Here is a 23586-nt window from a genome sequence, read left to right as displayed (position 1 = left end):
ATGGTTCAGTCATGGTCAGTACTGAGGTAGCAGTACAGATATGCAAGGACGCTAGTTCCAGAGCAACCGGACGGGGTCCTAGTCATCCGATGATGGCGGTGCACCTCCTGCTAACGGGGTGGGCTAGGTTCGCTCACCTTGCCAGGACTTGGGGGCCTTTGCCGTTGCCTAGTGGTGGGCAGAGCCACAGATGTGTGTGGCCTCCCTGTCCTCCTTTGAGGGCTGCAGAATCTTCTGCCTGCTCTCTAACGGTGTTGGGAACCTGGCTGTTCCAGGTCCCGTTTGGGGAACTCGTTGGTTCTGACCTTTCGCTCCCGGACATGGGCGAGGTAGCGACCGGGTCTGGGGGCTGCACCGTCTCCACCCGGGTGGTGAGCAACGGTGGCCGACTGTGCGTATTGGCGCCGTTTTTGTTTCCAAGTCCGTGGTGAATAGTGCCATTGGGTGCCTGCAGCGTGGGATAGACCTGGGGCAGGGTATCAGAGTCAGTGCCTTCGCCCTCCTGAGGTCGCTCGCTTGCTACTTTTGGGGACACTCTATTTCCGACATCTCGCAACAACATTTTGTTTTTTACATTAGGAATAGTACCAACAATTCACAACAACATTTTGTTCACAATCTTAATCGGTTCGTTACATTGATTGCTATGCATACAATGTCTCTTTAAGTTCAGTTGGTTGCAGGTCTCCTTTAAGAGAACCCTGCTGACTTTACACCAGTCAAATCCTTTGTTAGACACCACGTGTTGGTCCCTCAGCGTTGCACCTCGTGATATTGCTGCGGCCATATTTTTTTTCAGCCTCGCTGCATCAGGGACGCCATCTTGCCTCTGTCCTCAAGGTCGACTGCCTTGATCCTTCTCTCCCGCAATTCTGCCACAAAAGCTGGAAGCGTGCCTGTGAATTCGATCTTCCTCCCCAGGAGTCCTGGCACTGGAGCCGGGGAGGTACTTTTAGGTCGTTCCGGTCGGATCATTGCCACACAGTAGTGATAGACGGTCTGTGCCACTGGTGCCTGACCCAAGTGAAGGTGAGGTTTTGCTCTGCCTCTGAGCACGGGGGAACATCGATTGCTGGAGTGAAGAGGTCTTCCCATTTCCACTGGATCTTTCCCATCCATCTTCTTCCGTGTAGCATTGGACCATGACCTGCAAAAATCCACAGAGGTAACTTGTGCACCACGCCATTATGGATAATACTTATATCCGCACTAGCAAGGACTGGGATCAGCTCCTTGGTGTAGGTGCACAACTTTTCCTGTACTGGAACCAGCTCGGGTCGTTTTTCGTTCCATAGTCTCTCCAAAGGCATCCTGGCTCATCACTGACTGGCTCGCTCCCAGGTCCACTTCCATGAAGACTGGAATGCCGTTTATCTCGACTTCCATCTTCACTGGAGGACAATCGGTGTTGCAGGTATACACTCCATACATTTCTTCTTGGGGCTGAGCTGCCTCTCTGGCCAAATCATCATACTCCCCACTGGATTCAAAGTCATCTACCAACTCCTTTGCTAGACGGTGAGTTGCACTTCTTTTACACACATGCTGGAGGTGGCCCTTCGTGTTACAGGCTTTGCATACGTACTCAGCAAACCAACACTGGTGAGCCCTATGGTTTCCTCCTCAACGCCAGCATGGTGCTACTTGATTAGCACCCCTCGGCAGACTCTGAGTTCTGGAACCTTAAGGTCTGTGCTCTCTGCCCTGGGCAGAGCCACGTTCTACAGTCTTGTCTTTGAAAGGCACCATTCTGTGTACAGTACTTGCGAGTTTGAGTCCACAGGGTGAATAATTTGCTTGGTGCTGCAGGTCGAGGTCATGAACACCTGACTGCTGCTGATGGCCTTCTGCAGGTTGACTGTGGTGTCGGCTGATAATAGCTTGTGAAGGAGGCCCTCGAGGCCAATTCCTATAATGAAGATGTTTCGTAATGCTTCATTGAGGTGAGTGCCGAAATCACAAAGTGCCGCAAGTCTCCTGAGGTCGGCAGCATAATTTGCAATCTCCTGGCCCTCAGGTCTGCGCTGAGTGTAGAATCTGTGCCTGGCCGTGAGGATGCTCTCATTTGGTTTTAGTTGGTCGCGAATTAGTTCAGTCAGCTCATCTTCATATGTCTTATCCTTAGCATTCGTGGGTGCCAGCAAGTCCCTGATGAGGCGGTAGACCTCGAGCCCACAACTGGTCAGCAGTATGACCTTGCGCTTCTCCACCGATGCGACCATCTCCCCTGCCAGGTTGTTTGCCACGAAATATAGCTCGAGCCTTTCTGTGAAAGCATCCCAATCATCACCCCCTGCGAAGTCTTTTAGTGTGCCATAGAAAGCCATAATCACGTGAAAGTCCGTATTCTCGTCACCAGTCATTGGGCCCAAGTTTCCACAAGAAAAAAAACAGGCGCCCCTCCGAGCTGGGCGCCCGTTTTTCGCGCCTAAAACGGCGCCTAAAAAAATCCTCGGTATTCTCCACCTACCTGTAGGTTCTCTGGCCCTCGGCGCAGCCAGCACGAGCTGTGGGGGGGTGGAGCCAGGTCCCTGCGCTGAAAACAGTGCCGGGACCTCTGCACATGCACGCTACAGTCGACACGCAAGTGCAGTAGCTCCAGGCGCCGAACTGTGTGGGAGGGGCCCGAAGCAGCCCCTAGCCCTGGCTGAAATGCCTCACTGGTGCTGTGTGAATAAGGCTCCTCCCACGGCCAGCTCCTGCTCCCCCCCCCACGCCCCCGACCAGACCCGAGACCCGCTCCCCCCTGCCTCCGGACCAGACCCGAGACCCGCTCCCCCCCCCGCCCCGAGACCCGATACCCACTCCCCCCCCCCCCCCCCCAACTGACCCGACCCGCGCCCCGCCCCCCCCCCCCCCCCGACTGGACCCAACCCGACCCGCGCTCCCGCCCCACTGGACCCGACTCCCGCTCCCGGACTGAATCCGATCCGACCTGACCTTCCCCTCCCTCCCTCCCCCCCCCCCCCCCCCATCTCTTCCTCCTCTCTCCCTCCCCCCCCCCCTCTCCCTCCCCCTCTCTCTCTCTCCCTCCCCCTCTCTCTCCCTCCCTCCCCCTCTCTCTCTCTCCCCCTCCCTCCCCCCCCCCCCACCTCCCGCTCAGTGGCACGAACGGCTGCAGAATTCTCCCTGGCTGAAGCACTTTCACACAGGTAGGAAGATGGTTTATTTAATCTTTTCTTGGCTTATAAATGTTTATTCAAGTTGGATTTATTTGTATAATATTTGTAGAAGTATAAATAAGGATTTATTGTAGAATTTAATGAGTTCCCTTCCCCCCCTCCCCCCCACCTCGTTCTGGACGCCTAATTTGTAACCTGCGCCTGATTTTTTAATGTGTAGAACAGGTTTTTTCAGTTCTACAAAAATCTTCACTGGCTCCATTCTACTTTAGTTTGGAGTACATTTTCACTGTGGAAACTTTGAAATCAGGTGTCAGTGGCCGGACACGCCCCCTTTTGAAGAAAAAATTCTGTTCCAAAGTAGAACTGTTCTACCTGACTAGAACTGCAGAAAAAAAAATGTGGAGAATTGCGATTTCTAAGATAGTCCGTTCTCCACCAGTTGCTCCTAAAAATCAGGCGCAAATCATGTGGAAACTTGGGCCCATTATGTGGGTAATGTACTTATGAATGACTCCACGAGGGAATGTGTTGTACTCAATCTGTAGTGACCTTGGTCCTTTATTCCAAACTCCAAAGTGAGGCATAAGCATGGTGTGCAGCGTTTTATACTGGGCACTACCACCAGGAACCCCCCGGTCTCCACCAGTTGCACCCTCTAGTGGTGCCAACATGCATATACACAGTGTAAAACTTATTGATGGTACATCAGGTAAACAAGTCTCCATCTTATGCAACTATACAGTGACTACTCAGAGTACATTCATAGTCTGCATATACAACAATAACCACTTAATTTGTTTTGGTCATTGAGGGATGAACGTTGGTTAAGACACCGGGAACTCACTGCTTTTCTTTGAGAAATTGACATGGAATCTTTTATGTTCAATTGAAAAGGCATATGGAGCCTCAGTTTAATTTCTCATCCTTTAACAATGCAGCACTTCCTTATTGAGTGGGCAAAAATTTGGCAGATGGAGTGTAATGTTGGAAAGAGTGAGGTCATGCACTTTGGCAGAAAAAAAATCAAAGAGCAAGTTATTGTTTAAATGGAGAAAGACTGAAAAGTGCCGCAGTACAGCGGGACCTGGGGGTACTTGTGCATGAAACACAAAAGGATAGTATGTAGGTACAGCAAGTGATCAGAAAGGCCAATGACATCTTGGCCTTTATTACAAAGGGGATGGAGTATAAAAGCAGGGAAGTCTTACTACAGCTATATAAGGTATTGGTGAGGCCACACCTGGAATACTGTGTGCAGTTTTGGTTTCCATATTTAGGAAAAGATATACTTGCTTTGGAGGCAGTTCAGAGAAGGTTCACTAGGTTGATTCCGGGGATGAGGGGATTGACTTATGAGGAAAGGTTGAGTAGGTTGGGCCTCTACTCATTGGAATTCAGAAGAATGAGAGGTGATCTTATCGAGACCTATAAGATTATGAGGGGGCTTGACAAGCTGGATGCAGAGAGAATGTTTCCACTGATGGGGGAGACTCGAACTAGAGAGCACGATCTTCGAATAGGGGCCGCCCATTTAAAACAGAGGTGAGGAGAAATGTCTTCTTTCAGAGGGTTGTAAATCTGTGGAATTCGCTGCCTCAGAGAACTGTGGAAGCTGGGACATTGAATAAATTTAAGACAGAAATTGACGGTTTCTTAATTGATAAGGGGTTATGGGGAACGGGCAGGGAAGTGGAGCTGAGTCCATGATCGGATGAGCCATGATCTTATTGAATGGCGGAGCAGACTCGAGGGGCCATATGGCCTACTCCTGTTCCTATTTCTTATGTTCTTATTACTGCACTGAAGTGTCAGCCTAGCTAATGTGCTGAAGTCTTTGGGATGGAGCTTCAACCCACAACCTGTCAATGCCTAGATAAGAGGGCTACCATTGAGCCAAGCTGACCATAAAAAAGCACTGTATGAAAATAGGCAGTTGGTATTTTGAGGCACCATCCTGTTTCTATACTTTCAATCACAAGTGCCAGCTCCATAATGGAGAGAAGCTTTGGGATATCTGACATACCATCACACATGCTACAGTTGTGAGTTGTTTGGACATGAATTTTGTCACTTGCTCCATTTGCTCTGGAAGTATCTGAAGTTCAGCTATTTGAACCATACATCTCAACCAAATGCAGACGGCACATCATTAACAAAGGCACCACTCTGCACTTTTCACAAATGTGGCTGTAGCTCTGTTTTATGCCAGGCTGCATGTTTCTAGGTGTTGAATCTACAGCTGGTTTTCAATACAGCTAAGAATGCAGTACTGGAAGAAGTGCTTACTTGGTTCTGGTTAGCTCAGCCTTCGCTGTGTTACTGTTACTGTGCAGAGTAAAGAGTGAGCTTCAAAAATAAATGCTTTCAGTCCACCCTCAATAAAACTGTGAATTTCTTATTAATTTGATCTGTAGACAGCAAAATATATCTCTTGGTTGGTCCTGACTGAGAAAATAAGTATACGCTGTCTGGGATAGGTAAACATTCCTTCACAGATGAGCAATTTCTCTGTTTTTGTCTTCAACCCACTGAAATATGGAATTAAATAGATTGCTACATTTTATTGAATACAGTGATGTGCTACTTTATGTAATTTGCATTGACTTTTATCCTTAATGGCCCTTGTCGGGGGCAGTGGTACAAGCTGCTTTTTTCATCATTAGATAATATGTTTTTCCCTCATTATTTTCCAGCCTGGATGATTTCTTAAACATGAAACCAGCCAGGTTTTCATGTTACTAAGCTAAAGATAGAAAGAGTCCGTGGCAGGCTTTTGTAGATCGCTTGGGGATTTAGGCTTGTCCATGCCAATGCTGTAGGCTTCGCTGACTGACTATGTCAGGATACTGCATTGTAGTTGACAAATGATTTTGCCTCTAAAAAAAATCCTTTATATAATTCTTTTAGACAGATTCGATATTTTTATTTTACAGATGAGGGACCATACGCCAAATCCACAAACCCAGGAAAAGCTTCAGAAGGCACTTTGGCAGTTAGAAGACAAAGTATCCCAGGTATGTCTAATCTGTATGTTCGTGATCTGTTCTGTAGCTCAGCACCATTTTCAAAAATGCCCCTTTGGGAGGATTGTGCTTACATATCGCCTACAAAGAGATTTGAAATATGGCATTCTTCTGTAATGACCATGTCTATCCTTTGAAGAAACTTAGTTTGTATTCACAGGTTTACTTTGACAAACATCCCAGTGTTCTGAAAGATGGGATCGCTAGCAACTAATCAGAAATAGTGATTTTTTTTTTTGTATATTTTTTTTCTTCCATGAACACTGCACAAATAATCTTCTATAGATTTGTTAAAATAAATATTGCATGTATATAGAAGAATGGAATCATGGAGCCTTGATTTATTCACAGGCCGGATTATTCTCAAGGGAGGCGGGTTGGGTCGGGGAGCTTCCGAGGCGGGCGGGGAACGCGGGAGGCTTGTTTTCCCATAGGCCCTGCCGACTTTAACGGCAGGGCCTGATTTTAATACGAGGCCTCGGATTCCCATCCACATCCAGCCAGCTTGAGAGGCTGGTTGGCTATGGGTAGGCCTCAGTTGCGAGGGATTGGTCCAGGGGAGGGATCGCGGGGTCGGCATGGTTTGGGATTGTGGGGAGAGGGGGGAAGTCGGGGATCGGCATTTATCTAGGATCGGGAGCAGGGGCAGGATCAGTGAGGGGTGGGGGGGTCGGTTGGGGTTCGGGAGGGGGTTGGAGTATCAGGAGGGGAATGGGAGCGGAGGGCAGTATCGGGGATCAGTGGTTGGGTTGGGGGAGGGGGGGGGGTTCGGCCGTGATTTGGAGGGTGGTGTCATGGATTGCGGAGGGTCGACGGGCGGAGAAATCGAAAGGGTGGGAGAGAGGATTGGCCACCAGAGGATTGTGGTGGCTTCAGCATCATCAGTGGGGTGGGGTGGTGGGGGAGGCCTCATGGTGGGGATCGGAGGTCTGGGAGGCGATTGGAGGCCATGTAGTGGGGTCTCTGATCGTGGTGGGTGGGTTAGGCAAGGACCCTGGATCCAGGAGGTAGGTATAAAGCCACTTAGCTCCTGGATGCAGCAGTCCCTACCTTGGTTTAACTGCTGGGTTTCACGAATTGTGTAAAACCCGTCCATATGTAGTTAAATTCAAAATGTAGCTTAAAAAAGAGGCTGTCAGCCTCATTATAATCTTTAATATGATGTTCCTCTCCCTGGGAGCGAGTTGGTCACCCATCCCGCCCCCGTTTAAAGCACAAGTAGATGTGATCCCATTTTTAACAATTTAATTACCTCCATGCTCCAAACCCACCCACTTTTTTAGGTGATAATTCTGGTTTTGGCCATTGATTCTGGAAATAACTGATAAATATTCCTTATTTTATATTTCCACCATTGTTGCAGATTTTACTGCAGACATACTATGCCACATTATACTCTATGTTGAACAGCATTTTTTCAGTAAAAGGTTTTCTTTAAAAAGAACACCGACAGATGTTGAGAAACACACTCGAAGGGGTAGTATTGAACCATTTCCTTTACAACAGTCTCCTTGGATTTGATCTCGTTATCTGACCTCTTGGGTCTCCGAATCTTCAACCTCAGGAGGAAAAAAAAATCAGCTATACTTCCAATTCCTGGTAAATTTCCAGAGATTCCCTGCTGGAAAGTAAGAGAACGCATGCACACCCACAAACACAGTTTTATTGCTGTAACTCAAGTCACTGCATTGTTCATACTGTGAGGCAGATAATGATATTGATGCAGTGAGACACCAGTTTTGGACAAGCTGTAAAAAACATGCATTATTGAATGAGCTGAAATCTCTGATACTCTTGTCCAACTGCTGGGAACTGCTGTGCACAGGTAAAAGTGATTGGGGTACTCCGCAAATAGATTATTCATGTAGTTGAAGGTACTTTGAATTTTAATCATGTTTACACCACCAAGAATTCCGGGCAAACCAATAAAAATGATCAACAATCGACTGCAGAGCTCGGGGTTGCTGAGAGTTTTGGCAATGGATTTTTTAGCACCTAGCTGTGCAGTAAATTAATGGAAATTCTTGCCTTTATGTTTCGTTCTCTGCAACGGATGAGTGGTCATCTGTCTTGATGCAGATCTATTGAATGGTCTATAGCAGTCTGCTTATTCATAACAGCTCAAGAGAGAACTTTAATAGACAAAAATTCCAAATTCCATCACCCCACCATTGGTGGTGGTGGTGGGGGGGGGGGTTGTGGGTGGGGAGGAGGGGGGGATGTGGGTGGGGGGGGGGGCGGGGTTGCCTTCAGCTGCCGTGGAATTCTAGCTGGACTTCTGTCTCTAAGCCTCTCCACTTTTCTCCTTTACAACGCTCCTTAAAACCTACCTCTTTGACCAAGCTTTTAGTCGTCTTTCCTATTGTTTGCCCTCTTCTTTGGCTTGATGTAATCTTTTGTCTGAATACACTCTTGTGAAGCACCTTGGGACGTTTTACTACGTTAAAGGCATTAAAAAGGAAATGGTGCTAATTTTTTCAAAATTCTAACATAGTAACCGACTTATTATAATACCTAATGAACCCAACCATTTGATTTCCTGACAATTTTCAGTGGTAAGCTGATAATTCCAACTGCAGAGACTGAAGATAAGTATTTTTGTTTTAACAAGATAGCAGGTTAATGGGTCACATTGTACATAGCAATGGCTGTGTGATGAAAAATGTTCCATTAATGCAGCTCCCACCAGATCATTGTATTCATAGCATACTGGCTGAATCCAGCTGCTCTATATATGCACATTCTCAGGCTATGGGCTTCATGTTTATGGTACAGTGCCAGTAGTGTAAAATTATTAATAGAAAGCCAATCAAAGTAGCCTTTGAAAATGAACCCTGCAACGCTAAAAGATTATTTTTGGTTATCAGGAAAAGCAGTCATACTGCTAAAAGCTTGCATTTTAATGCAATACATTGCTGCCCAAAAGGATTTTGATGCAGTGTTTCAGATTGTTGCTCAAGGCTAGTGATGCACAGTACTTGCAGAATGCAAATGCTTATCATTGTGTAGGTTGGAGTTCATACAGTACTCCACTTCATGGTTGATAGGTCCTAGTTACTATGGTTACAGATGTAAACCTTGTAATAAATTAGGAAGAAAGTTAAATAATTATAAACAGCTGTATAGTTTAGGGCCTAGAAATTGGGTATCGCTCCATTTGGGAGCGGCAACATCCGGGTGGCGGGACATTTTGCGAAATTCGGGTTACCGCCCCCGGAATGAAGTGGAGCACACGCTTCAGCGGCTCTACGAGCTGGGCTGTGTAGCGCTGCCGCGTACGAGGGGCTCTTCCCTCAGTTAAAGGGAAGGGCCCAAGCTGCATACTCTGCCAAAGAAGAAGCCACCTACTTGGACCACCGAGCAGCGTGCCTGGCTGAGCAATCGCGGCACCGAATCTGCCAACAAACCGCGACTGGAGCGACAGCGAAAATGGCCCCTTTTTTTTCCACAGCAGCTGGCCACCTCCCCTTTAATGTTCGCCCCATTAGCGGCCGGCCGCCGGGTACGTGTTCCCTAAAGCAGTCACTGTTATCGCCCCGCGTTGCTTCAGGGGGTGAAACTCTAATTAGGGGCCAGGGCATTAATGAGGCGATGTGCATGGTGATGATGTCACAATCTCTGGCCACAGGAGATCAGGGCGCAATGCTGCAGCATTGCTGCTAAACTCAAGTGGCGCCATGCCCGGTCGCAAAGTCAGTTGCGCCCCACTAGCGCTAATGGGAGGTGCAAATTACTCCAATTTCTCCCCCTAACTCTTTATATGTAGGTCCAGTATTGGAAACATCGGGGGAGATTTCATTTACCTGATATGTTACACATATTTATCTGATATGTGGCACAATCGTAATCTAATTCTTGAGAAATGTTTTTATAATCCCAGTAGGTACCTTTGCTAAAGTAGTGAAATAGATAGGATAATTGTATCCTGGCTTGAACCTGTTTACAGATGTAATGTGCATATGCAGATTTCAAATTTTTAAGAAATTGTAGATGCTGTTATTTTCAGAGAGCTTGAAGCAATGGTTTCTAAGCTGTTTTCTCTCTCCCCATGTAATGCTGTTTACATTGAGCGCTGACTCTCAGATATCCTGTAAGCACTACAGCGTGGCCAAATGCCAAAGTGACTGGTGATAAACCACTCCCACATCTGCAGCGAAACACTGCAGAACCCTCATCAAAGCTGTAATTTGATTGGACTACTTATTATGTTAATTCTAACACTTTGATGAATGACTTTTCTTTGCAATTTGTGAGTTACGCATATGCCTTATTTAAAGTGTGCAGTTGAGTTGAGTCACCATCTGTCTCTCCTTTCATCCTGACTCCAATCCAATCTCACCAAATATAGCAGACATGTGGTTTGGTGGCATGCACATTAAAACTGAGCTGCAATGACTGTAGGGTTTTTTTTCCATCATTCGCAGTGTCCTGTAACCAAACACCAAAGTTGTTGAAAATGTAGCACAGTCCAAACTGCCCTAACCAGTGACTGCAACAGTGCTCCTGGCACCAGTTGCTTACAAATGTACTTCAGACAAATGCGATAAAAGTGGTGCAGTTAGTTGTCCCATCCCCTCTAATTTATGACACTTGCATCCTTTGTGATCTACACTGAAGGTTGTTAAAATTTGATAAACTTGCATCAGTCAGTTTAGCTCATGCAAAGTGATTGCATGTCTAAAAGTCTCCCTGTACCGCCTGTTGATTTGATGTATATTGCACTCTAGGGATTGAATAATGCAATTGATTGATGGATATTAGAACAATTACCAGCACAAAGAATGCTTCTCAATTGGAAAAGCTGCCATTGGAAAATATTCCCATTTTTGATCATGTGATTATTTTGCGCAGACATTGTTAGCAGTTAAATAATGTTAAGCCTGTGCTGTAATATTTTTGATTGAAATAATTTAAGTAATTTTAATGTATTAAAATAGAAAGCAAATACTTTGGTACAGCAGTCTAATAGTTATGGTACTGGATTACCAACCCAAGATAGTGAGTTGAAATCTCTCGCCCTACCACTTCTAATCTAGAATGGTGGAGGGTAACCAGACAACTAAGAGGAGGAGGAGGAGGCTCCATAAGCATTCCCATCCTCAACCATGTGAGTTCAAGTGACGAGGCTGAACTGTTTGCAAGTGTCTCATGCCGAAAGTGCCAAGTGGATGATCGTAGTTGGTCTCTACTATTGTAGATGCCTATGTCCAGCCAACTTGATTCACGTCATGTGAAATTAAGAAGTGGCTGAAGCATAGCCGCGCCAATATTCAGTCTGTTCCAGTACAGCTAATACACTGGCATCCATCCGACAATATGGAAGATTGCACGGCTATCTCCTGTTCATTATATTCAAGTGGTGTATAGCAATTGGGTGTTAATTGTATTCAGATGGTGGTTATTAATTGGGGACTCTCGTGCACATATATATGGGAGTAGGGCTGGGGAAGGGTTGTCTGTTTATCTTGGGGATGCACAGTATGTAAAGTGTGTATCTGTCAGTAAAGGCTTCTATCTCTCACAAACTGGCTATCCAACTTTTTACTAAAGATGGAAGTTGGAAACCAGGATTTTTTGGCGGACCTAAAACTTTAAAGCCTAGTGGCCATTGTGGAAAATGGCAGAAAACAAGGTTAAATTGGCGGAGTGTGACTACCCTCCAATACTCTCAGCGTTTGAACCATATGACCAGTGGAAGAATGTGGTTGATATATGGGCACGGGTTACTTCTCTCCCATAGAGAAAACAAGGCATGACCTTGGCGTTGTCACTTTCTGATGAAGTCAAATCAGAAGTAATGTATTTTCTGAGATGGATGCAACTTAGTTGGATAATGATGAAGGTTTTGACTCTAATAGAATTCCTGGTTAAAATCCATAAGAAAGATGACCTGTTAAATACCTATGAGGCCTGGTCAGAATTTGATAGATTTCAAAAAACGGACGTTATTCAATGGAAAAGTATATTATGGACTTCAACAAATTGTACAAAAGTTTGACAAAGTTTCAATTGGGAATCTCTAGATCGGTACTCGTGTTAAATTACTAGATTGTTACTGCACAAGATAAAAGTTCATGGGGTTGGGGGTAATATATTAGCATGGATAGAAGATTGGCTAACTAACAGAAAACAGCGAGTTAGGATAAATGGGTCATTTTCCAGTTGGCAAACAGTAACTAGTGGGGTGCCGCAGGAATTGGTGCTTGGGGCCTCAATTATTTACAATCTATATTAATGACTTGGATGAAGGGACCGAGTGTAACGTAGCCAAGTTTGCTGATGATACAAAGATGGAAAGCAAAATGTGAGGAGGACACAAAAAATCTGCAAAGGGATATAGACAGGCTAAGTGAGTGGGCAAAACATTGGCAGATGGAGTATAATGTGGGAAAATGTGAAGTTATTCATTTTGGCAGAAAAATTAGCAAAGCAAATTATAATTTAAATGGAGAAAGATTGCAAAGTGCTGCAGTACAGAGGGACCTGGAGATCCTTGTGCATAAAACACAAAAAGTTAGTATGCAGGTACAGCAAGTAATCAGGAAGGCAAATGGAATGTTGGCCTTTATAGCAAGGGGGATAGAATATAAAAGCAGAGAAGTCCTGCTACAACTTTACAGGGTATTGGTGAGGCCACACCTGGAGTACTACGTACAGTTTTGCTCTCCGTGTTGAAGGAAGGATATACTTGCATTGGAGACTGTTCAGAGAAGGTTCACTCGGTTGATTCCAGAGGTGAGGGGGTTGACTTATGAAGATAGGTTGAGTAGGTTGGGCCTATACTCATTGGAACAATAGCCTATTCCTGCTCCTATTTCTTATGTTCTTATGTTCTAGATTGTGCTAAGGTGTCTCATATGGACAGGCAACTTGTCTTAACTGGCATCCAGTTCTCAGAAAAGGAGACTCTGTTGGATCAGATGTCTGCTGTCTTAAAAAGAATTCTGGGAAAACAGTCATTTCCTTCAATCTTAATGAAACAAGTGACACATTTGCTGTAACACAAAGAATAGAAGATTCGATAATTACCAGGTTTCAAAATATTCCAGATACCATTATGTAGCAAAAGACACAGGCTCTTTGAAATGATACATGAGGAAAGTAGTTCTGAGGAAGAGTATGAAGATAATGGTGAACATGAACAGATTATACTGGTCACAAGGAGTTTTAATCCTGCGATGAATTTATTAGTTGTGGACTCCTTTAATTATGCAGTTTTAGTGCATGTACTTCAACGGTACGGGGAGAAGATTGGTTAAAATGTCATCTTGATTCACTAAGTAGTGGTGATTGAAGGAAGGTTAAGGAATGTAAAAGTACTATAAGCTGTAGGTTTGACAATGACAACACCTTGAGGTCATTCATGTGGTAATTCCTTGTAAAGTAGCTGGAGTAAGCCATTTTATGCATTCTTTATATATGATGTAGTCTCTGGTGAGATACATATGATTTTGAGTAAACCTGCCATGAAAAAGGCACAAATGAAACTTGACATTTAACACAATAAAGCAATTATTTTTGATCTGCAGTTTACCCAGTCAGGACATTATTGTATCCCCTTAACAAAACCTGATGTTTCTCTTCAGAGTATTAGGCAAGTATCAATGGCATCAGTGATAAGGGTAAGAGAGGGACAAAAACAAATCATAAAGTTACATAGACAATTTGCCCACCCTACTTGTCAATGTTTAAAAATCCTGCTAAAAGATGCAGGTGCAGTTGATGAGGCGTATTAGAGGCTGATGGAAGAGATCAGTGAGAACTGTGAAATCTATAAGAAGTATAGAAGATCTCCCCCACGTCATATTGTAAGTCTTCCTTTGGCACGTGACATGAATGAGATCGTTGCCATGGATTTAAAGGTATCGGACAAAGACAGAAATATTTTCAGCTTACATTTTACCAACCTGGCTACGAGATTTAGAATTTCTACGCTAATATATAGTAAGGAGAAGAAGTTAAAATTATGGAGAAATGGATAGGTACTGGACTTGGAACCCCAGCAATGTTTTTAACCGATACTGGAGGTGAATTCGCTAACGAGGAGTTCAAAGATATGTGCCAGAATATAAAGATCATTGTCAGGAATAGAGCAGCTGAGAGCTTTTTAGCAATGGTCTTTGTGAAAGGAAATGTGCTTTTTTGATGACAAGGTGCAAACAATTTTGGCTGATGGACCAGAGTGTAAATTGTCAACTGCTCCAGCATAGACAATTCATTGGAGCAGGGACTCACTGAGAACAAAGTCTGGATTTCCGCATTTAACTGTGCATGTATGAACAAGTGGGTATGGTTCTTAATGAATACTTTGCATCTGTTTTCACAAAAGAAAGGGGCAATATAGACATTGCAATCAGGGAGGAGGAGTGTGAAATATTAGATGAAATAAACATAGGGCTCAATTTTCCCCAGTGATGTGCGCCGTTTTTTTGGAGCAGGCTGCTTTTCCTGGCCTAACTTAAAAATCCAGTTTCCCCAATCATTTTGCACCAGCATAACTCAATTAGTTATGTTTTTTTCGTTAAGTTTTTTTTCCATCCAAAGGGGGCGTAACCAGCCACCTATGCCAATTCTGGCTATTTAGTGAACTTTGGCCAGCTGATAGTTACTCCATTTCTGCTTAGGCCAGTATATGTGGCCTCTCAAGAAAACCCTTGTGGAGAGTTAAAGAAATCGGCGCAGGTAAGTACATCGGAGGCCATTCGGTCTGGGCTAGGAGCGGGAACTGGAGGCACGCACTCGGGGGCAACAGCGGACCGGGACCGACGCACACTCGGGGAGGGCGGAGGGGGGGGGGCCACAGCGGACCGGGAAGGCACGCACTCGGGGGCAACAGCGGACCGGGACCGGCACACACTCGGGGAGGGGGGGCCACAGCGGACCGGGAAGGCACGCACTCGGGGGCAACAGCGGACCGGGACCGGCACACACTCGGGGGGGGGGGGGGGGCAACAGCAGACCGGGACCGGCACACACTCGGGCGGGCCACAGCGGACCGGGAAGGCACACACTCGGGGGCCACAGCGGACCGGGACCGGCACACACTCGGGGGGGGGGGGGGGGGGGCCACAGCGGACTGCGACCGGCACACATTCGGGGGCCACAGCAGACCGGGACCGGCACACACTCAGGGGCCACAGCGGACCGGGACCGGCACACACTCGGGGGCCACAGAGGACCGGGAAGTCATTCACTCGGGGACCGGAGAGGGTCACAGCCGATCTGAAGGCTTGGTGTCGGAGAGGGGGGAGGGAGAGAGAGGTCACAAGACTCAGCGGGGGGGAAGAGGACACAAGACCTTTGGGTGTTTTCCATCCATATAGACCTTGGGGCGGTGAAGAGAGAACTGCAAACCTGTTGCTTTCCTGCTGTTTTGAGCTTCTTTGAAAGTTTAACTTTAAGTATGGGGGCAATACTGACAATGCCATACCTTGTGCGAGCATTTTGCATCGTGGTGCTACGTAGGAGACAATTGATTCGAGCTCATTGCATCAGGAACATCAGAGCCCGTAGGCTGCTGGGCAGGAGGCCTTACCCACCTCGGGTATATCGAGACAGGCATTCGTATCTGCACCTGAGTGATGCAGATTGTGTCAGAAGGCTGCGTTTCCGCAAAGAAGTTGTCCGTTAGATCTGTGGGTTAGTGAGACCAGACCTGCAGCCGAGAAGTGTCAGGAGGACTGCTTTGTTAGTTGAAGTGAAAGTTACAGTTGCACTTTCATTCTATGCCTCTGAATCATTTCAAGCTACAACTGGGGATGTGTGCGCCATTTCTCAACATGCAACACATGTCTCCATTCGCCAGGTCACGGCTGCACTGTATGCGTGGAGGAATGACTTCATCAAGTTCCCCATGTCCGCTCAAGTAATCCATGACAGGGCTGTGGGCTTCTCAAGGATTGTTGGCTTCCCAAAGGTACAGAGCTGCATCGATTGTACCCACATCACCTTGCGAGCACCTTTGCAGGATTCCGAGATGTACAAGAATAGAAAAGGCTTCCACTCCATTAATGTGCAGCTCATGTGTGATGACATTTATCGTATCCTGTCAGTCGATGCAAGATACCCTGGCAGCACCCATGATGCATTCATCCTGCGTGACAGTGTTATATCTGCCATGTTTGAGCAGCAGCCAGAGGGCAGAGCTGGCTACTGGGAGACAAAGGGTACGGCCTCACCACCTGGCTCATGGTTTTCCAGTCCTCTTTGAATATGGGCATGGTGCCGGAGGATTGGAGGACTGTTAATGTGGTACCCTTGTTTAAGAAGGGAAAAAAGGATAGGCCGAGTAATTGCATTTAGGACCGAGATGAAGAGAAACTTCTTCGCTCAGAGAGTGGTTAACCTGTGGAATTCTCTACCGCAGAAAGTTGTTGAGGCCAATTTGTCAGATATATTCAAAAGGGAGTTAGATAGGGCCCTTAAGGCCAAAGGGTTCAAGGGGTATGGAGAGAAAGCAGGAAAGGGGTACTGAGGTTGAATGATTAGCCATGATCTTATTGAATGGCGGTGCAGGCTCAAAGCGCTGAATGGCCTGCTCCTGCACCTAATTTCTATGTTTCTACAGGCCTGTCAGCCTAACGTCAGTGGTGGGAAAATTATTGGAAAAAATCCTGAAAGACAGGATAAATCTGCATTTGGACAGGCAAGGATTAATTAGGGACAGTCAGCACGGATTTGTTAAGGGAAGATAACCTGATTGAATTTTTTGAGGAGATAACCAAGAGGGTCGATGAGGGTAGTGCATACAACGTCGTATATATTGACTTTAGCAAAGCTTTTGATAAGGTCCCGCATGGTAGACTGGTCATGAAGGTTAAAGCCCATGGGATCCAGGGCGAAGTGGCAAGTTGGATCCAAAATTGGCTTGGAGGTAGGAAGCAAAGGGTAATGATTGATGGATGTTTTTGTGATTGGAAGGATGTTTCCAGTGGGGCTCCACAGGGCTCAGTACTAGGTCCCTTGCTTTTTGTGATATATATCAACGATTTAGATTTAAACATGGGGAGTATGATTCAGAAGTTTGCAGACGACACTAAAATTGGCTATGTGGTTGATAATGAAGAGGAAAGTCATGGGCTGCAGGAGGATATCAATTTACTGGTCAGGTGGGCAGAACAGTGGCAAATGGAATTTAATTCAGAGAAGTGTGATGTGATGCACTTTGGGAGGGCTAATGAGGAAAAGGTTATACACATTAAACGGTAGGCCACTTAATAATGTAGATGAACAAAGGGACCTTGGAGTGCTTGTCCACAGGTGGATAAGGTGGTTAAGAAGGCATATTAAGCAGTCATATGGAATCCTTGCTTTTATTGGCCAAGCCATGGAATATAAGAGCAGGGATGTTATGCTTAAATTGTATAATACTTTGGTTAGGCCACAGCTGGAGTACTGCGTGCAGTTCTGGTCACTATGATAGGAAGGACCTGATTGCACTGCAGAGGAGATTTACTTGGATGCTTCCTGGAATGGAGAATCTTAGTTATGAGGACAGATTGGATAGGCTGGGTTCTCATTGGAATAGAGGAGGTTGAGAGGAGACCTCATTGAGGTGTACAAAATATTGAAGGGCCTGGACATAGTGGATAGTAAGGGTCTATTTCCATTGGTGGAGGGGGCATAGTTTTAAGGTGGCTGATGGAAGGTTTAGAGGGGATTTGAGGGGTGGGGGGGTCGTCTTTACACAGAGGGTTGTGGGGATCTGGAACTCACTGCCTGGAAGAGTGGTGGATGCAGAAATTCTCACCACTTTTAACAGATGGTTGGATGGGCACTTATCTGCATATAGATTGGGCTAACCGAACTGGTAGCAGTACAGTGGAGGAGGATTTATTGGAGTGTATTAGGGATGGTTTTTTAGACCAATATGTCGAGGAACCAACTAGAGGGCTGACCATCCTAGACTGGGTGATGTGTAACAAGAAAGGACTAATTAGCAATCTTGTTGTGCGAGGCCCCTTGGGGAAGAGTACCCATAATACGGTAGAATTCTTTATTAAGAAGGAGAGTGACATATTTAATTCGGAGACTAGGTTCCTGAACTTAAGGAAAGGTAACTTTGATGGTATGAGATGTGAATTGGCTAGAATAGACTGGCGAATGATACTTAAAGGGTTGACGGTGGATAGGCAATGGCAAACATTTAAAGAGCACATGGATGAACTTCAACAATTATACATCCCTGTCTGGAGTAAGAATAAAACAGGGAAGGTGGCTCAACCGTGGCTAACAAGGGAAATTAGGTATAGTGTTAAAATCAAGGAAGAGGCATATAAATTGGCCAGAAAAAGCAGCAAACCTGAGGACTGGGAGAAATTTAGAATTCAGCAGAGGAGGACAAAGGATTTAATTAGGAGGGGGAAAAGAGAGTATGAGAGGAAGCTTGCTGGGAACATAAAGACTGACTGCAAAAGCTTCTATAGAGATGTGAAGAGAAAAAGATTAGTGAAGACAAACGTAGGTCCCTTGCAGTCAGAATCAGGTGAATTTATAATGGGAACAAAGAAATGGCAAACCAATTGAACAAATACTTTGGTTCTGTCTTCACGAAGGAAGATCCAAATAACCACCTGGAAATACTAGGGGACTGAGGGTTAGCAAGAAGGAGGAACTGAAGGATATCCTTATTAGTCAGGAAATTGTGTAAGGGAAATTGATGGGATTGAAGTCCGATAAATCCCCAGGGCCTGGTAGTCTGCATTCCAGAGTACTTAAGGAAGTGGCCCTAGAAATAGTGGATGCACTGGTGATGATTTTCCAACAGTCTATCGACTCTGGATCAGTTCCTATGGACTGGAGGGTAGTTAATGTAACAGCACTTTTTTAAAAAGGAGGGAGAGAGAAAATGGGGAATTATAGACTGGTTAGCCTGACATCAGTAGTGGGGAAAATGTTGGAATCAATTATTAAAGATGAAATAGCAGCACATTTGGAAAGCAGAGACAGGATCTGTCCAATTCAGCATGGATTTATGAAAGAGAAATCACGCTTGACAAATCTTCTAGAATTCTTTGAGGATGTAACTAGTAGAGTGGACAAGGGAGAACCAGTGGATGTGGTGTATTTGGACTTTCAAAAGGCTTTTGACAAGGTCCCACACAAGAGATTGGTGTGCAAAATTAAAGCACATGGTATTGGGGGTAATGTATTGATGTGGATAGAGAACTGGTTGGCAGACAGGAAGCAGAGAGTAGGGATAAACGGGTCCTTTTCAGAATGGCAGGCAGTAACTAGTGGTGTGCCGCAGGGCTCAGTGCTGGGACCACAGCTATTTACAATATACATCAATGATTCAGATGAAGGAATTGAGTGTAATATCTCCAAGTTTGCAGATGACATTAAGTTGGGTGGCGGTGTGAGCTGTGAGGAGGATGCTAAGAGGCTGCAGGGTGACTTGGACAGGTTAGGTGAGTGGACAAATGCATGGCAGATGAAGTATAATGTGGATAAATGTGAGGTTATCCACTTTGGTGGTAAAAACAGAGAGACAGACTATTATCTGAATGGTGACAGATTAGGAAAAGGGGAAGTGCAATGAGACCTGGGTGTCATGGTACATCAGTCATTGAAGGTTGGCATGCAGGTGAAGCTGGCGGTGAAGAAGGCAAATGGCATGTTGGCCTTCATAGCTAGAGGATTTGAGTATAGGAGCAGGGAGGTCTTGCTGCAGCAGTACAGGGCCTTGGTGAAGCCTCACCTGGAATATTGTGTTCAGTTTTGGTCTCCTAATCTGAGGAAGGACATTCTTGCTATTGAGGGAGTGCAGCAAAGGTTCACCAGACTGATTCCCGGGATGGCAAGACTGACATATGAGGAGAGAGTGGATCGACTGGGCCAATATTCACTGGAGTTTAGAAGAATGAGAGGGGATCTCAGAGAAACATATAAAATTATGACAGGACTGGACAGGTTAGATGCAGGATGAATGTTCCTAATGTCAGGGAGTCCAGAACCAGGGGTCACAGTCTAAGGATAAGAGTTAGCCCTTTAGGACTGAGATGAGGAGAAACTTCTTCATTCAGAGAGTTGTTAACCTGTGGAATTCTCTTCCGCAGAGAGTTGCTGATGCCAGTTCTTTAGATATATTCAAGAGGGAGTTGGATATGGCCCTTACGGCTAAAGGAAACAAGGGGTATGGAGAGAAAGCAAGAAAGGGGTACTGAGGTGAATGATCAGCCATGATCTTATTGAATGGTGGTGCAGGTTCGAAGGCCGAATGGCCTACTCCTGCACCTATTTTTCTATGTTTCTAAAGTGCCGTAACCTGCAGGGTTACAGACCTAGAGCTGGTAAGTGGGATTAGACTAAATGGCCTTTTGTTGGTCAGTACAGATATAATGGTAAGTACTGCAGGGAATAGAATACGGCCAGGGTGATCTCCTGGACTAGTTTCGATCGCCTGGATGGGTTGGAGAGGAATTTTCCCAGATTTTTTTCCCCTAAATTGGCCTGGGTTTTTCACTGGTTGTTGCCTCTCCCAGGAGATCATATGGCTCCGGTTGGGGTGGAGTGTAGATGTTTTTAGTATAAGGAGCATTGCAGTGGTCTGGGGTGCACTGGTTGGACTGGGTGCTCTTTGCCTTTCCGTTATTGTTCATGGGTTTATATGTAACCTTTAGGGCTGCTGAACGAGGGCCGTGCAGCTCTGTCGGCCGGCGCCGACACGATGGGCCGAAAATGGCCTCCTTCTGCGCTGTAAATTTCTATGTTTCTATGACACTCCTACGCATAACCCGGACGGAAGCTGTTGTGTATCTGTAAAGCATGCACTCCCATGTTCTGCCACCAGGGAGCTCATCCCCTGAAAAGTCCCAAGGGATCCCAGCATCCCTTGGGAGCACTGTATATAAGCCGGCCCCTAAGCCCTGTTCCTCACTCTGGAGTGTCTTAATAAAGACTGAGGTCACTGTTACTTTAACCTCCCTGTGTGCAGCCTCATCTGTGTTGGGAACACAATAGAAGCTGACCGTCAATACAACATGTCGCACATTGCGACGTGCAGCATCACTGAGAGAACCATTGGCATATTGAAACAGTGTTTCTGATGCCTGGACCATTCCGGAGACTACTTGCTATACTCCCCTGAGACCGTTGGTCAGTTCACTGTTGTGTGCTGCATGCTGCATAACTTAGCCATCCTGAGGCAGCAGCAGCTGATAGTGGATGACCCACCTGCGGTGAGAGTGGCTGATGATAATGATGTGGAAGATGCAGATGACGAGCAGGAGGACGAGGAGGATAATGACGAGGATGAGGAAACCATGCAGGTGCCTTAGGCCGAAGCACGACAGCGGAGGAGGGTGGGCTATTGTTGGGTTGGCCTCCATTTCTGCAAAATAGAACAGAACTGTCAAATGATTAGCAGCAGAGGAGGGGGCAGGATGGGTGGCATGAGTTGGCTCACACATCGCAGGCCAGGCAGAAGGTTGAATTGAAGGGCCACGATGAATTTGCAGGACTTACCCTCTCCCTCGAGTGTGGGCCCAGCTTGTGCAGTGGTGGTTGTTTTTCTCCAGCCAGGACCCATCAAAGCAGCGACCCTCTCTTCCAAGAGTGTCAGTGGCTGCAGATTTGCCGGGCCTCCACATGTTCAAGTTCTTTCCCTTTTGTTGTGGGCCACTTTCCTCTGCAAATTTGAAAATGCAACTATTTAGAGAGGGTGTCTTTCTGCTGGGTGGGACATATACATCTGGTCACATTTACAATTACATTGAATAAATGAAAATATTACTTACACTAACTACTTGACCAAGGTCCTGCCATTTCTTTTCACACTGGCTTCCAGATCTCGTGGTGTTCACCATTGCGCAGTAATCTTCTGCAACTTGGTTCCAGCGTTTCTTCATTTCTTTTGGTGGAACTTTTATGTGACCTCTGCTGGTGTCCGGCTCCTGCCATCTGTTCTCAATCACAGTAACTTGTGCCTCCACTTCTTCCAGCAGGAAATTCTTGGTCTTTGGTCCGTGTTGCATCTTGTACTGCTGCAGCTGCTCTCAGACACACACAGCGTTTTTTCAAATACTCTCAAACACACACAGCACTCTTTCTGCATGCAGCTGCGATTTTTCAACACACAGCACTCCTTCTGGCACACACACAACTTGCGCTTTAAAAATGGCCAATTGCTAACTCGGAGCTCTGCTGCGCATGCCCGGCCATTTCAGCGACGCCAAGAATGTAACTTTTTTCCCGTGCATGCGCAGAAGGCCCGGCTGCATTTTTTGGCGCAGACTGCAGGCTCCACCATCCGAGGCGACTGGCCACACTGCGCAGCTTCGGATTACAGTAGAACATCAGGAAAAGTTTGGACATGTTTTTCTGGTGCACGTCTGGACCATAATAAGCAGCGTAACTCTGGCAATACGCCAGAAAGCGGGCTCGGGTAAAATTGAGCCCATAGTGAGAGAGGAAGTATTAAAGGGTTTAGCAGCTTTGAAAGTGGATAAATCCCCAGGCCCGGATGAAATGTATCCTAGGCTGTTAAGAGAAGCAAAAGAGGAAATAGCAGAGGCCCGGACCATGATTTTCCAATCCTCTCTGGCTACAGGTGTGGTGCTGGAGGACTTGTAACGATGTACCTTTGTTTAAAAAGGGAGAAAGGGGTAGACCAAGTAATTACAGGCCAGTCAGCCTAACATCGGTGATGGGTAAATGATTGGAAAATTTCTGAGGGACAGTTGCAACAGGTATACATTCCTTTCTGGCACAACCATGGCTAACAAAATAAATTAAGGATAGTATTAGATTCAAAGAGGAGTCATACAAAGTTACCAGAAAAAGTAGCAAGCCTGAGGATTGGGAGCACTTTAAAATTCAGCAAAAAAGGACCAAGGGATTGATTAAGAGGAGAAAAATAGAGTATGGGAATAAACTTGCAAGGAACATAAACGACTGCAAAAATTTCTACAAGTATGTAAAAAGAAAAAGATTAGTGAAGACAAATGTAGGTCCTTTACAGTCAGAAATGGGAGAATTTATAACGGGAAACAAGGAAATGGCAGAACAATTAAATAAATACTTTGGTTCTGTCTTCACAGAAGAGGATGCACAAGAAACATCCCATAAATGCTAGGGAACCAAGGGTCTTGTGAACAAGAGGAATTAAAGGAAATGATTATTAGGAAGAAAATAGTGTTGGAGAAACTAATGGAACTGAGAGCCAATAAATCCCCAGGGCCTGATAATCTACATCCCAGAGTACTAAAAGAGGTAGCTATGGAAATAATGGATGCATTGGTTGTCGTCTTCTAAAATTCTATAGATTATGGAACATTTCCTGCAGTTTGGAGGGTGGCAAATGTAACCCCACTATTTTAAAAAAAGAGGGAGAGAGAAAACAGTGAACTACAGACCAGTTAGCCTAACATCAGTAGTAGGGAAATGCTAGAGTCTATTATAAAGGATGTGATAATAGCACACTTAGATAATATCAATGG

The 23586-nt window shown here is 45.7% G+C and overlaps 1 protein-coding gene across 1 annotated transcript in view; it reads left to right on the top strand.

Moving 5' to 3' along the window:
- The window catches only part of grip1 (glutamate receptor interacting protein 1), a 528142-nt gene that overhangs the window by 341177 nt on the left and 163379 nt on the right, over positions 1–23586 (top strand). The window contains exon 2 of the mRNA XM_070900296.1: positions 6059–6139. Within this exon, the coding sequence (XP_070756397.1) occupies positions 6059–6139 (81 nt within the window). The remainder of the gene's footprint in view (positions 1–6058; positions 6140–23586) is intronic.

This window comes from Pristiophorus japonicus, chromosome 15 (assembly GCF_044704955.1).
Source record: "Pristiophorus japonicus isolate sPriJap1 chromosome 15, sPriJap1.hap1, whole genome shotgun sequence".
Classification (NCBI taxonomy): domain Eukaryota; kingdom Metazoa; phylum Chordata; class Chondrichthyes; family Pristiophoridae; genus Pristiophorus; species Pristiophorus japonicus.
The sequence above is the reverse complement of the archived record's forward strand: the minus strand, read 5'-3'. Positions and strand labels throughout refer to the sequence as shown.